The 12,365-nt window shown below is 58.4% G+C and overlaps 2 protein-coding genes and 1 long non-coding RNA gene across 6 annotated transcripts in view; 2 read left to right on the forward strand and 1 right to left on the reverse strand.

Annotated features, from left to right (window-relative positions):
• Positions 1-417: 417 nt before the first annotated feature.
• SLC8B1 (solute carrier family 8 member B1) lies at positions 418-6,576 on the forward strand. The gene is made up of 15 exons (XM_064674694.1): positions 418-1,244; positions 1,756-1,908; positions 2,009-2,061; positions 2,167-2,224; positions 2,478-2,583; positions 2,707-2,874; positions 2,960-3,067; positions 3,150-3,206; positions 3,439-3,569; positions 3,750-3,891; positions 4,269-4,390; positions 4,590-4,743; positions 4,832-4,912; positions 5,456-5,520; positions 5,607-6,576. Exons 1-15 carry the CDS (start codon positions 1,092-1,094, stop codon positions 5,805-5,807), a joined length of 1,752 nt encoding a protein of 583 aa, XP_064530764.1. The 5' UTR covers positions 418-1,091; the 3' UTR covers positions 5,808-6,576.
• A 994-nt stretch (positions 6,577-7,570) lies between these two features.
• LOC135423967 (uncharacterized) lies at positions 7,571-9,867 on the forward strand. Its single transcript, XR_010435040.1, has 2 exons — positions 7,571-9,339; positions 9,402-9,867. It is a non-coding gene; the product is annotated as an uncharacterized LOC135423967 (long non-coding RNA).
• A 6-nt stretch (positions 9,868-9,873) lies between these two features.
• The window catches only part of TPCN1 (two pore segment channel 1), a 43,437-nt gene continuing 40,945 nt past the window's right edge, over positions 9,874-12,365 (reverse strand). For all 4 annotated transcript variants that reach the window (XM_064674684.1, XM_064674686.1, XM_064674683.1 and 1 more), the window contains 2 exons: positions 11,497-11,577; positions 9,874-10,371 (listed from right to left, as the gene is read on the reverse strand). In XM_064674684.1, coding sequence (XP_064530754.1) covers positions 10,249-10,371; positions 11,497-11,577 — 204 coding nt within the window. In that variant the 3' untranslated portion in view covers positions 9,874-10,248. The remainder of the gene's footprint in view (positions 10,372-11,496; positions 11,578-12,365) is intronic.

The following is a 12,365-nucleotide window of genomic DNA, read 5'->3' on the forward strand; positions in this document are numbered from 1 at the left end:
CGGGGGGACCTGGGAACCCCTGGGAGACGCTCCCAGCTGGGCACTGCCTATATTTTTTCTTTTCCTTCCTTTCCCCTCTCCCCGGGAAGAAGGGCAGAATGCGACTTTGAGGAGGCTGGCCAGGGTGGGACATGGATCCTTGAATCCCATCAGGATGTCGGGGCTCCAGCCATGGGGGCTAAGCTGCACATCCTCCCCCCAGAAACACGGCTGGAGGGCTTGCACAGGGCAGGGTCGAGGCTGGGGTGTCCCGGAGCGGGGGACACCGGGGCGGAGAGGGGCACCAGCAGCACCCCCGGCCCCTCTGTCTCGAGCCACCGGCACAGGGATCTGCGCAGCCCCGGTTCACCATCCCCGGCCGTGCCTGCGCTGAGTTCGCCCGCTCTCAGAAGGTCACCCCAAAGGGGGCTGTAGGTGGGCGCAGCACCCAGGGTGGGTGTCCCGGCTTGAGAGGGACGGGATGGGGCAGAGAGTTGCGCGTGTCCCCCCTCCGCTGCCACCCCGCCACCAGCGTGGGAAAGTGCCGCTGTCGCTTTAAGGGCGAAGGGTGGCGGCCCCTTTAAGGCGGGGGGGGCGCGGAGGGGATCAGCTGCCCGCGCACGGCAGCGGGGCCGCGCCGACACGGTGGGTCCGCGCCGCGGGTGGGGTCCCCGGGTACCCCCGCATCCATACCCCCGCATCCCTGCCCGGTGTCCCCCACCCCTCGGGGTCCTCGTCCCCCCCCGCATCGGGGTCTCTCTGTCCCCGTCCCCCCCCCCCCGCTTTGGGGGGTGCCCCCAGGTCCCCTGGTCCTGCCTGGGGTGTGGGTGCCCACCCCCATCTCCCTGAGCTCGGGGCGGCCCTGGGGCTGAGCCCCCCCCCCGGCGGGGACGTGGCGGGGCGGCGAGGGCTCAGCCCGCCCGCGGGGGGCTCTGCCTTCTATCCTTTTTATTCTTTTTATTTTAAATAATAATTTCTGGGTTTTATTGTTAATTTTTAACCCCTCCTCGCCCCGCACGTGGAGCGCGGGATGGGGGTGCGGGAGCAGTCCCCGATCGCTCCCCCCGGGGGCTGCTGCCGGCGGTAGGTGCCCCCCGGTGCTGCCCCCCGCCATGGGGCAGGGGGCCATGGGGCAGGGGGCCGCGGGGCTGGCCGGGGTGCTCAGCCTGGCCGGGGCACAGCCAGCCGGGACCCCGCTGCTGCTGGACGTGGGGCGCACGGTCTCTCCCGGGGGGGATGCTCTGAGCCACGGACGGGGCCTGGATGTGAGTCTGGGGGCTGCGGTGGGGTCTGGGGGGAAGCGGGAGGGATATGGGTGCTGCCGGGGTAGTGGGATCCCGTCCCGTCCCGTCCCCGATTGCCCTGTCCCCGCCATCGCAGTTGGGATCTCACCAGGATTTCCTCCGCTGCTGTTTTTCTCCTCCTAAAACCTCGCCGCCTGCCAGGCCGGCGCCTTCCCATGGCCGGGGTTGGGTGGGGGCTGTGTGGGGACAGGGACAAGGGTGTGGGCAAGGGCTTCCACCCCTGCTGGCCCTGGCACAGCCCTTCACCCACGCACATGTAGCACAGACGGGGTAACTGAGGCAGGGATGACGGTGATCCGCCGAAAGCAGCCCCGCAGAGGGGCAGGGTGCCCGATGTGGGGAGAGGAGGGTGCTCGGGGTGGGCAGTGCACCTCAGGGTGCCCGATGGCAGCCCTCGGGGGGAGGCAGGGGGTGCTCGGGTTGGGGAGGGGCTCGGGGAACCCGGCTGAGCAGTCCCCGCTCTGCCCCGCAGTGCTGGGAGGTTCGGAAGCAGAACAGCTCCGAGTGGTGCCGCTTCATCCGATCCAATCCCGACTGCCGGATGGACGGGGGCTTCCTCGACTACCTCAATGGGGTCTTCTGCGTCTTCCCCCCCCGGCTGCTGCCCCTCGCTGTCACCCTCTATGTAAGGACGGGAGCAGGGCAGTGCTGGGGGGATGCTCCGCTGTGGGGGCGTGGGGTGGGGACCCCACTGACCCCTCTTTGTGCCACCCCTGACCCCGCAGGCTCTCTGGCTGCTGTACCTGTTCATCATCCTCGGTGTGACAGCAGAGAAGTTGTGAGTGGCCCCGCAGAGAAGGGGACGGTCCCCGGGGTGAGCAGGAGCCCCATGGTCTCCAAGCAGCCCCATCAACCCTCTCCGCCTCCTTCTCTGCCTTTCCAGCTTCTGCCCCAACTTGTCGGCCATCTCCACCAACCTGAAGCTGTCCCACAACGTGGCAGTATCCTTGGCAAAGCACATGGGACCTCATCCAGGGAGGGGGGGATGTGGGGACAGGGCAGAGGAGGTGGCTGTGACAGGGTCACTTTGTGTCCCCTTGGCACCGTGCCAGGGGAAATCAGTTCGGAGCGTGAGCCTGGAGGTGGCACTGGGACAAGCGGTCGTGTGCTGGCACTGGGTGGGAATGCGCAGCCCCCCTGCATCCCCACAGGGGAAGAGACCCCCAGGCCTTTTCCTTGACGTGCCCTCTCCATGGCGTCACCTTCCTGGCCTTTGGAAATGGGGCACCGGATGTCTTCAGTGCCGTGGTGGCCTTCTCTGACCCCCGGACAGCGGGGCTGGCCATCGGGGCCATCTTTGGTAAGGGGACCCCCACTGCCAGCTCCTCCCTGGGAGCTGCTGGCTTGGGACCTGTGTCTGGGGGGAATACTGTGGAGCCGTGGGATGTTCCCACCCACTGAGAGGGTCCCGTGGCGTTGGCAGGTGCCGGTGTGTTCGTGACCACGGTGGTGGCCGGGGGCATCGCCCTGGTCAAGCCCTTCACGGCCGCCTCCAGGCCCTTCCTCAGGGATGTCATCTTCTACATGTTGGCCGTCTTCCTCACCTTCATGGTCCTCTACTTCGGCAGGATCAGGCTGGGAGAGGCTCTGGGTGAGCACTGGGGGGTGCTGGGGCTGGGGAGTGGTGGGAGCAGCCTGGGGGTGCCATAACCCCCCCCATCACTCCCCCCTCCCAGGTTACCTGGGGCTGTACGTGTTCTACGTCGTCACCGTGGTGCTCTGCACCTGGATCCACCGGCGGCAACGGGGGGACGGGACAGCCCCCCCCGGGCCCTGGGAGCCAGGTAAGGGCCACCTGGCTGTGGTGGGACCCGGGGTGTGTCGGGGTTTCCTTCCACTGTCCCCCTCCACTCCTCCTCCCCGCAGAGATGCCAACAGATTCCGAAGAGCCGGAGCCCTCAGGCACAAACAGCAGTGACTATGGTATGTTCTTCCTGCTGGGCTTGGGGCTGGTTCTGTCCTCGGGGGTCCCAGAGACCTCCAGGCTGCTGCATGTGTGACTGAGCCCATGGGGTGGGCATGGCCGGGTGCTGCTGCCCTGGGGCAGGTGGATACCCCTGCAGGCACACAGGGCACTGCAGCCCCACGCTGGAAGGGCTGGGGGAGCCCAGGGAACCCCCCCCTCACTCTGCTCAGCCACTGTGGCCCCTCTCAGGTGAGGAGTACCGGCCCCTGCTCCCCTCCCAGGAGACCTCCCTGCGCATCCTCACTACGGCCCTCAGCCCCTTGGACTACCGCAAGTGGAGGAGGAAGCCTTGGTACTGGCGGCTCTTCAAGGCCTTCAGGGTGAGTAGGGGGGACATAAGCCAGGAGAAGCCCCCCCATGGGGCATCCCCAACCCTGCCGGCCCTTGGGGCTGTGTCACCCCCCCAGGCTTTGGAGTGGGGATGGTGGGATGTGTGGTGGGTTGGGGATGGTCACAGGGCACCTCACAGGGTGTCTCAGCTTGGGGGTCCCTCACCCCAGGTGCCTGTGGAGCTGGTGCTGCTGCTCACTGTTCCCGTTGTGGACCCTGACAAGGATGACCTGAACTGGAAGAGACCCCTCAACTGCCTGCACATCCTCACCAGCCCCCTGCTCTGCATCCTCACCCTGAAGTCGGGCGCCTGTAAGAGTCCAGGGCATTCCCAGCTCCCAGGAGGGGACGGGACTGAGATGGCCACCAAAGCCCTGGGGACTATAGGAGCCCCTTGGAGCTGGCTCCCTGTTCTGGGGAGGGAGAATGGGCAGTGAAGAGCCAAGCTGGGGGCCTGGTTTGCAGCTGGATGTACCCTCACAGGGCGGGGGTGGCCCCCCAGCATCCAGGACCTGGAGTAAAAATGGAGCAGGCCTGGCCTGCCTGGAGAAACTAAGGCACTGAGGGGAGCAGCCCTCTGAGGGCTTAGGATAGAGGTGGCTTTAGAGGACAAGGCTTTACCTCCTACCTTGAGCTTGGTCAGATCCTGCCCCAGCTGCTCTGATGTCCCCTCTCCCCACTACGTGCAGATGGGCTGTACCAGATCCAGGGCGTCTTCCCAGTCTGGGGACTGGTCACACTGGTTGGCTCTGTCCTGGCCGTCATCATCTTCATCACCACAAGCAACGAGGAGCCGCCCAAATATCACTGTGTAAGGTGTCCTCCAGCCCTGAACACCCACCAGGGACCAGCCCAGCCTGCTCTGGTCTGGGCTGAGGGTCCTGGGGGCAGAGCAGGAGCCAGGACCTCTTTCCCATTCCCCAGTGTCCCCAGGAAGGATATGTCTGGCTGAAGGTGGGCAGGGCCCTGTGGGATGTACCCAGGGCCCAGCCTGCACCTCTTCCTGGCAGGTATTTGCCTTCCTTGGGTTTTTGGCCAGTGCCATGTGGATCAACGCCGCAGCCACAGAGCTGGTGAACATCCTGCGGACCCTGGGCATCATCTTCCAGCTGAGCAACACCGTGCTGGGCTTGACACTGCTGGCCTGGGGCAACAGCATCGGTGGTGAGGGCTCTGCTGTGCCCCAGTACCCCAGAGGCACACCCTGGGGTCCCCCTGCCATCCCCCAAGGTCTCCCCTTCTCCCTCTGCAGACACCTTCTCCGACCTCACCATGGCACGGCAGGGCTATCCCCGCATGGCCTTCTCCGCCTGCTTCGGGGGCATCATCTTCAGTATCCTTTGGGTGCCAGGGGCAGGGGCTGCCTCAGTTTCCCTGCCTACAGCCCAGGAGAGGCCCTGGTCCTGTGGGACCCCTGGAGAGGAGCTGGGCAGGATCCAGCCCAGAGCCCCAGTGATGTTGGCAACCTCCTCGATGTCCTCACAGTGTGGGGGGACTGGTGTGGTATTTGTGAGCTGCAAGGGTGGAGCCATCAGCACCACACTGTCCCCATGGCTCTCCCAGCCCCAGAAGGGTGCGAGTTTGGGCTGGATTCTGGCAAATTTGGGATTTGCCAAAGGGAAAGAGGGGAAGACAGAGCCTGTGCCTCCCTCTGGCGGGTCCCCAGACCAGGCTGAAGCCTCTCCTCCTCAACTGCTCCTGGTTGTATTTACCACAAGCAGGGGAATGCTTTAGGGCCAGGCAACAACCATGGGGTGCAGAAAGGAGGAGGAGGAAGGCTGGTGCTGTGCCCCTCCCCAGGGCGGGAGGGATGTGGCTGGTTCTGTCACTGCCCCGAGGTCTCCTGTGCTGTGTCTCCATCCTGAACGTGCCCCAGACATCCTGGTTGGAGTGGGACTGGGCTGCCTGCTGCAGATGAGCAGCAGCCAGCCGCTGGTGAAGGTAAGGCTGCAGCGGCACGGTGACACGGGTCAGGCTGGCAGCAGGACCCCGGTGTCACCCCACATCACTCCCCATCTCTCTGGCAGCTGGAGCCCGACAGCCTCCTGGTCTGGGTCCTGGCAGGGGCCCTGGGGCTGAGCCTGGTCTTCTCCTTCGTGTCGGTGCCAGCTCAGTGCTTCCAGCTGGGTAAGGCCTACGGCGTCTGCCTCATCACCTACTACCTGGTGTTCCTCTGCGTGGCCCTGCTGACCGAGTTCAGGGTGATCCATCTCTCCACCTCTGACTGACCCCAGGGGATCACATCCAGCCCTGGATCTCATTCTGCCCCTCCCCTGTCCCTGCCAGGGGGACAAGGGCACCCTGACCCCAGCTGAGCTGCTGGAGGTGCCAGCCCAGCCCTCAGCCTTCACTTCAGAAGAGAGAGGATGGCTGTGGTTAGAGAGAGTTGTTAGTCACTGGCCACATCCTCTGCTCGCTCTGTTTAATCTGTTTAACTCATGGCAGCCCTGGGCAGGAGTAAGGTCGAGACCTTAGCTGCCTCCAGTCCCAGTGGCAGGGGCAGAGGATGGGGCAGCTCCGGTTCAGGGGCACAAAAAGAGAGGCTTTACCTCCTCAACCACTTCACTTTCCCCTCCTCACCTCCATCCAGCTGGTCCAGGACAGGGCTGGGGCCGTTGTGTAACACAGGGTAACTCTAAAAGTCCAAGCAGATGTTTGTCCTTCTAAAGGACACTCTGTGTTGGCACCGTGGGGCTGGAATAGCAGCTGGGGCAGAGCCAGACAGGGTTAAGGTGAGTCAGCGCTCCAGGGCAGCGCTGGGTTTAGTGCAAGCAAAGCTGGAGGAAAAACAAACACCAAACCAAGGGAGGCTGGTTTCCCCTGCTTTTTTTAGTGATGTTTTTCAAGCCGAGTTTCAGATCCTACTTTTCTCCTCCTCCTCCTGGGGCGGGTAGAGCTGTAGGAAAGGACCTGGAAGTTTCGACACAGTGTTAGCCTCTGGCAGGACTAGGTTTAGACACTGTAAAAAAATTGCAATAAAAAAACCTCACAAACCCACCCTTGGCTTCTGTTTGCTGCGAGGGCAATTCCTCTTGCCCTATGCTGGCGTGACACAGCCCTTACTCAGCGTGGAGCCTTTGCAGGGCAGAGGGAACAGCGGGGGCTGAGCTGGGAGTGACACCCCAGGCCACCCAGGGCGGTTTTCCCCAGGGTCTGGGAAAGTGGTTTCCTCTGGGTTCACCATCAGCAGCTGTCCCAGGAGCAGTCACATGTCCGTTCACGTTGGGAAAGGATGTGTCACGGTCGATGTGTCACGGTCGTGCCAGGGGTCAACACGGGCGGTGAGAGGCACTGCTCAGTCCCTGGGGACAGGGACACGGGAGGGGCTGCCCGCGGTCCCAGGGGAGGAGCACAGTGAGCGGGCTCGTGGTTCTGCTCCCAGTTAGGAGCATCCACAGAGCACAGGCTGGAAAGCAAAGTGCTGTTCCAGAGGGACACCCACCTCACTGCCCCACGGAAGGGGGGGGTGTTGTGCAAGCAGCACAACCGCCGGACCCAGTCCCTGCTCCCTTCTGGGGGTGGCAGCAGCCCTGGAGCATTTCTCCTTTTTCTAACCAGGGCTTTCACAAAAAATAACGCTCCCTGTGCCTGCAGCTATTGGCTCTGCCCTGAACCTGCTCCGGTATTATCTGGGAGACACCCCCCACTTCCTTCCACCCAGCAAGGCTACAGCAATCGAAACCGCGGGGCCAACGTTCCGCAACAGAGGCACAGGGTCAAACACCCCTTCTGGCCTTAACCCTGTAGAGTTAAAAAACTTAACTGAAAGCATTATCCTGATGTTTAGGGAAAAAAACTGGCAGGGGGAGGGCAGAAGGGAAGCCGGGCTTTGCAATGTCTTGGAACAGGAATTCAGAGCAGTTCGTCAGGGCACACACGCAAAATATTCCCAATGCAAGCACTTGCCACTGGAGAGGGAGGGCAGGGCGGGCAGTGCTCCTCTTCAAACGCTGGAAATGCTTCAGCTTGGCCAAACCCCACTTCTGGAATAACACAGGGAAGGAAGAGAGGAAGCCGCTGCCTTTACAAAGCCAAGGGTGCTTTTTATTAGTGCGCCTGAAAAAAATCTAGAGAACATTTGACAGACATACCCATAAAATCGTTTTTATAAACAAAACACCAGCATACAAAATCCTGCAGTGCTTCCTCCCGTGCTCCCTACAAAATGATTGTCTCCATCATTAGTCTGTGTGTTGGGGTGGGTGGAGGGGAAAGAGGAGGATAAATAGAAGGGGATGCCCCGTACTCAAACTTTGTTTCCTTCCAAAGTCATATGGAAGAAGCAAACTCCTGCCACCCTCCTTGGTTTACAAAAATAATTAACCCAGTGGGTACGTGGGGGTGGATCAACACCTTGGCATGAAGCCACAGAGGCAGCACCTGTGCCCTGACCCCAAGCCTTCCACAGAGCCCTGTTATTGCATGATAAGCAGGTCAGTGCCCCCCTCAGTACAGCTTAGAGCCACAGCTCCTTCCACACCCAGAAAACATCCCCCCCCCAAAAAAAACTCACTGACAGCCCTGCCAGGAGAATGTGCCAGGGGAATGTGGAGATTAAACACAGCCACATTTTTCAACCCCTAACCTTCACAATGCTCATTCATACCGCCCATAACTTAAAGCACAATAAACACCATCTCCTCCAGCCCCAGGACTAATCTGGATAAACCTCCTGGGCTGCGACTCCACGCAGAGCAACTGCAAGAGCAACAACTGCACTGCTCGTTAATTTGTGGTCGAATTTATGGTTTGGAAAACAGCCCTTTAAGGTCCTTCACGGTTCAGAAGTTGTTTCATACCTGCAAGTATACAGAAAGGAAACAAAGAATTGCCAAGAGGCACCCAGGGAATTTGGCAAGGGTTGGGAGCAGCCACTGGTGTGTGCTGCATGGAAAGCTGCTCACCCACTCCTTCCATCCCGTAGCTCCCACTGTGCTGTGAGAGATTTCCAGAAGCAGCTCTGTCTTGCCTACCTCTGTCTCATCCACCCAGGAAATGCTCCTAGCTGCCTGGGTAGGATCAGCCCTCTCCCACTGCCCTTGTGCCACTTGGTGAGGAAAAGACAGGGATGTGGGACAAGGGGAATGGGGACACAGATCTCCCACTGCCTGAGGTACCCAGCAGGAGGAGAAAGCTTCCCCAGCGAGCTCTGCTCTTAGTCCAAACCTGAGGAAAGACCAAACAGCAAGAGGTGAGGGGAACCTCTGCTGGGTACTTCTATCCCTCAGCACTTTCTGTGCTGACAGGGAAAAGACAGGGAAAAGAGGGACTTGGAAAGACAGGTTCAAATGAAACATGAGCAATGACACAACCTGCCACAATCACACAACAAACATGGCAGAGGTGGGAAGGGATCTCTTTTTCCCCCTTCCTTCCCAGCCCTCAGCTGCCACATCTGGCAGCCTCCCTGCCAGCGGCAGAAAAGCTGATGGGCAAGAAGAATCATTGTCTTCCATGTTCCTCCTGTGTCCAAAATTCAGAGGAACGGTAAAGCTCTTCAGTGGATCTTCCCAAGATCCCACTGAGTGGACGTTTGCCGGCCTGAGGAACATTTCTGCAGGGGTGAGAGCAAGGGAGGAGCAACACTGCTGGTGCTGGGACTCTCACCTGCACAGAGCAAGGACCTGGCTAAGCACTAACCAGCAGGACTGTTTGAAGCTCTCCTTAGCCCAGAGCCACGCAGAAATAAGCCAGACTTGGAGCTGAAAAGCCTTGCTTTCTTCCTTCCAGTCATTTATCTGAGCTAAGGACCAGCCAGAGGTCTGCCCTTTGCAGAGCTTTCTTCCTTCCAGTCATTTATCTGAGCTAAGGACCAGCCAGAGGTCTGCCCTTTGCAGAGCAGGTGGCCAAGTGGCAGAGGCCAACAGCCACGTCGTGCTGCAGAAACCCACCCCTGAGCAGAGACAGGAGCTTTGGGGTTTGCAGACCCCAACCTCAGGCAGGGCCATGGGCAGGACTGACCAGCAGCAATACAGATACTGGATGGCTACAGCAGAGACAGAGTTCATGTCCCCAGTCCCCCATCCCACCTATGGTCACAACATGATGAGGTGCTGGCCCTCGGTTCTGCCTCAGAACTGCTCAGGGACAGGTAAATTCAATAATCAGAGCTGGAGATACTACAGGGAGTGCATCTACATGTGCCAAAAAGGAGGGGGAAGGCAGTCTGCTCTTCCAAAAGTGCTGAGATTTCACACCACCTCCCCTTTCTTTGCATAAGGAAGGTGGAGAAGAAAAACTCACTCCCTGATCTTTTATTCCTAGGTTAATGGTACCCTTTAAGCAAGAGGGATCTTCAAAAAGGGCCGAGGTTTTAATACTAAGCAGGTGACTTCAGCAAATTCCCTGCTGTTAATAGATTACACATCCCTTTCCCCATGGTCTGTTAGTGGTAAGACAGGCAGCAGGAACAGGCAGCAGGCTGGAGCCTGGGAAGTGGCTCAGGGGGACAAGGGCTCTGTTCTGTCCAAAATGTTCACCCTACTCAACCTGTGTGCAGCAGCCTTACACAGAGCCCCCTGGGCCTCTGGTTTTTTCAGCAACCCACTGCTGGGGAAGGGATTTGAATCCTAAACCAGTACACTGACAGGTCTATATACATCATCCCAAAATACACTGTGAAGGGATACTCTAGGTTATTGCATAGAAGGCGGCTCGCGTTAGCTAGGCCTAAATGACAGTCTGGGAGCGTTGTCGGAGGCTCAGGGGCTTCAGAGAGCTGTTGGAAGCAGATGCAGGCTCTTGCAGTGGTGTCTGAGATTCCTCTTTTCTGGAGTGCTCCTCATACCATTCCTGCAACGGGAGACCAAACACACAGGGATCAGGCTCTGCCCCACACTGGCCTTGGGTGACTCTGCCATGTGAGGGCACATTTGTTCAGGCACAGAGGGCTCTTTCCAAAGCCCTGGATACTCCTGGAATGACCCTGTTAACTGCAGCCCAGTTGTGATGGATGCATTGAGACCTTGCCAACCACAGTCCAAGCAAACCTGGGCAAGGAAACACCCCTCTCTCAGGATGTCCCTCCTGAACATCCAGGGGCTCTGGTATCGATGTTCCCGTGATATCTGGGATTTGCAGAGCTGCTCCCAATCCTGTGTTGCAGCATGTCACATCCCTGAATCACAGACCAAGAAGAACAGGCAGGGAGCTTCTCTGCAGATCACTCAGCCCCGTGGTAAATAATGTTTAAAACAATGTTTATTTTCCTTAGGGAGACTGAAGACTCATCCCAAGCTGGCTGCCCGGCGACAAAGGACGGATTCAAATGGTTACAAGATTAATCCTTTCAGTACTAATTAGCCCACAACCTTCAACTACCTTTGGCAGGGCAGTGACCAAATCCATGGCAGAAAGCTCCTGACCACGGAGGGCACAAGCAGGAAGGTGCTAAACTATCCAGGCAATCAGCTGATTAACGTGTTTCCCATCTTGCTCAGCCTTCTACTCTGAAGGCAAACCAGGCAGCACTGCCTGGGAGAACCTTTGGTTTCTGTGTCAGACAGACACGCCTAAGCTCAAACACATTCCAGGGGTTTAGCAACCCTGTGCTCAGCAGCCAAGCCCCAGGCAGCACCAGGCATGTGCTCACAGCCCCAGCAAACACCCAGGGAGCCCAGGTGAGCTCAGCCAAGCTGGAGTGTCTGCACACACCCTGAGTGTGGTTACAGTGACACACCTGCCCAGCTGGGCACCTGGACCCACTGAGGAGGCTCTGATTTGCTCTGTGGTTTAACAAAACCCCTGAGAGCAAGAATGGATCAATCTGAACTACACTTCCTGGATGCTCACCCTTCTCACAGCTGCCTGCTCCCGGAGGAAGGCAGTCTCCTGTGTTTAGAGGGGTGGATTGTTATTCCAGGCAATAGTTTGTTCACCACAGAGACCTGTTAATATCTCCAGCTCAGGCCCACATACCTGTATCTCCTCCTCATACATCTTCATACTCAAATCACTCTTGGTCCTTGATCTGCGTCCCAGAAACACTGTTGACATTTGCTGAAGAGTTGGGGGAAGGGGGAGGAAAAAACAAAAGAGACATTAATCAGTCACTGAGCAGCTCACAGGATCAGTCCTGGAAGTTCAGGCATCCTTCATGATCCCACTGATGAACTCAGGCTATCCTGGGCTCCTCTTGTCAAGGGAAAAAGGCATTTTAGGGTGCACATCAATGGTACAAATGCAGGCACCCACTGCAGCTGAGACTAATCACACTGAGCAGATCCCCAAAGACTACAGAGGGAGAGGTAGCTGGGATGGATGTGTCTGTCAGTGGTGCTTAACTGAGTTAGATGAACACAAACATCAGTGCCTGGAACAAGGCTCAAACCCAACCTTCCAGTGAGGATCTCATCTAAGAACATTTACTGTGTGGGGCTGGACCTCTGAAATTGTGCAAACAGAGAGCTGAAGTTAGAATTATGCTCTGACCATATGAAATTATATGAGCAGGATTGAGAAGCAAAAGAAACCTCAGGTCTGGCATCGTCATTGCAAGGCTGAGGACAACCTCTTGCTTTGGTTTATTGTCTTTAAAACTGCTTCCATCCCTTCCATCCCCTGTATTTCCATCCCTATTCTGAGCTTTGTCTGTGAACAAGGGCCCAGCCTGTAACTACCAATCCAATCAAAGCAAATAAAGGTCACCTGAGAGACTGCAGCACCTGCCCTTTGTCATGGTGATACAGGAATATAATGGCTATTATTACAACAACCACTTAAGCTCTTCCCAGATGCATGAGACAACAGATCTGAGACAAGAGCTCATTCTCCCAATTGTCCCTCCT

Source organism: Pseudopipra pipra, chromosome 18, assembly GCF_036250125.1.
Source record: "Pseudopipra pipra isolate bDixPip1 chromosome 18, bDixPip1.hap1, whole genome shotgun sequence".
Classification (NCBI taxonomy): domain Eukaryota; kingdom Metazoa; phylum Chordata; class Aves; order Passeriformes; family Pipridae; genus Pseudopipra; species Pseudopipra pipra.